The sequence below is a fragment of the Capricornis sumatraensis genome, chromosome 9 (genome assembly GCF_032405125.1).
Source record: "Capricornis sumatraensis isolate serow.1 chromosome 9, serow.2, whole genome shotgun sequence".
Taxonomy (NCBI): domain Eukaryota; kingdom Metazoa; phylum Chordata; class Mammalia; order Artiodactyla; family Bovidae; genus Capricornis; species Capricornis sumatraensis.
The window spans coordinates 41,218,953-41,220,439 of record NC_091077.1 but is presented as its reverse complement, the minus strand read 5'-3'; the positions used below and the strand labels follow the sequence as shown (position 1 = coordinate 41,220,439).

Here is a 1,487-nt window from a genome sequence, read left to right as displayed (position 1 = left end):
GAAACTCATCCTTATAACTATCTATATCACTGTGTCTTTACAGGTCTATATCACCTGCTTTACAGATCACCTAGAGGTTTTTGGGTGATATGTGTTTTCCAGTTCACTCATCAAAACATATTCTGTTTCAATGGAACTAAACCAGTTGTAAAGAAGTCCAGGGAAAGGTCTATAAATTGGGAAGCAAAGGTAAGACCCAGATCTGACCCAACAATTCCAGATTCCATCAATGGTGCCTGATGGAGTTCATAGCCAGGCTAGAGATGCCTGTCTGGGCCTTTCACTCTTACTCCTTTCTTCTCTCTGCCATGTAGCAACAACCTCCTCAATGCCCCCTTCACCTCTTTGTTTCTGAGGGTGTAAATCAGGGGATTCAGGAGTGGGGTGACAATGTTGTAGAAGAGGGTGAGGAACTTGCCTTGATCCTGGGAGGAGCTGTTTCCAGGTTGCATGTACATGTAAATGATGTTTCCATAGAAAAGTGAGACCACTGTGAGATGGGAGCCACAGGTGTTGAAGGCCTTTTGCCTGCCTGACGCTGACTGAATTTGTAACACAGCCCTCACGATGTAACCATAAGAGACCAGGATAAACACAAGGGGTGAGAGTACAATGCCCACTGCCAATACAAAGACAGTGCCCTCAATGGCAGCTGTATTCACACAGGCCATTCGTATCAGGGCAGGCATTTCACACAGGAAGTGATCCACACTGTGACGCCCACAGCGGTGTAAGCGTAGGGTGACTGGGGACATGGCCAAGGAGTTGGCCACACCACAGCCCCAGGCTATCAACACCAAACCTAGGCAAAGCCGGGGATTCATGATCACCATGTAGTGCAGGGGCTTGCAAACTGCAACAAACCGGTCATATGCCATGACTGCCAGGAGTAGACATTCCACACCACCCAGACCCAGGAATAGGAAGAGCTGGATGGCACAGCCTGTGTAGCTGATGGTCTTGTCACTTCCACTCAGGTTATACAGAAGCTGAGGGATGGAGCTGGTGGTGAAACTAAGGTCCAGGAAGGAGAGATGGGTGAGGAAGAAGTACATGGGAGTGCGGAGGTGAGGGTCCAGCCGAGACACCAGGATGATGGTGGTGTTGCCCACAAGGGTCAGGAGATATGCGATCAAGATAACCACGAAGAGGATTCTCTCCAGATGGGGCCGATCAGAAAATCCCAAAAGGATGAAATTTCCCTGGCTGCTCTCATTGGTTCCATGCATCTCTACTGCACCTGAAGAGGAATACTGATACTAATAATGTGAAAAGCCAAAAAAAGTGGAGCGTTTACTATGAGTGTTTACAAGCATTGTTCTATGTTTTTTACACTTATTTACTCATTTAACTCCAACTAGAATGGTACGAAGTTGGCACTCTTACTATCCTTGACCTACAGAAAAGGAAACTGAGACAGATGTGTGTTAAGTAAATTGTCATATTCTAGAAGGGGCAGAATGAATTTTGAATTCAGAAAATGTGGC

General features: G+C 46.6%; 1 protein-coding gene across 1 annotated transcript; it reads right to left on the bottom strand.

The window, feature by feature from the left end:
* Positions 1-257: 257 nt before the first annotated feature.
* On the bottom strand, positions 258-1,229 carry LOC138086256 (olfactory receptor 2W3). Its single transcript, XM_068981050.1, has one exon. The coding sequence runs from the start codon at positions 1,227-1,229 to the stop codon at positions 258-260; it is 972 nt and encodes a 323-aa protein (XP_068837151.1).
* Positions 1,230-1,487: the final 258 nt, after the last annotated feature.

What these genes read in the sequence shown, in the direction of transcription:
- LOC138086256 (XM_068981050.1), bottom strand. Translation starts at nt 1,229, where the DNA reads ATGCATGGAACCAATGAGAGCAGCCAGGGAAATTTCATCCTTTTGGGA.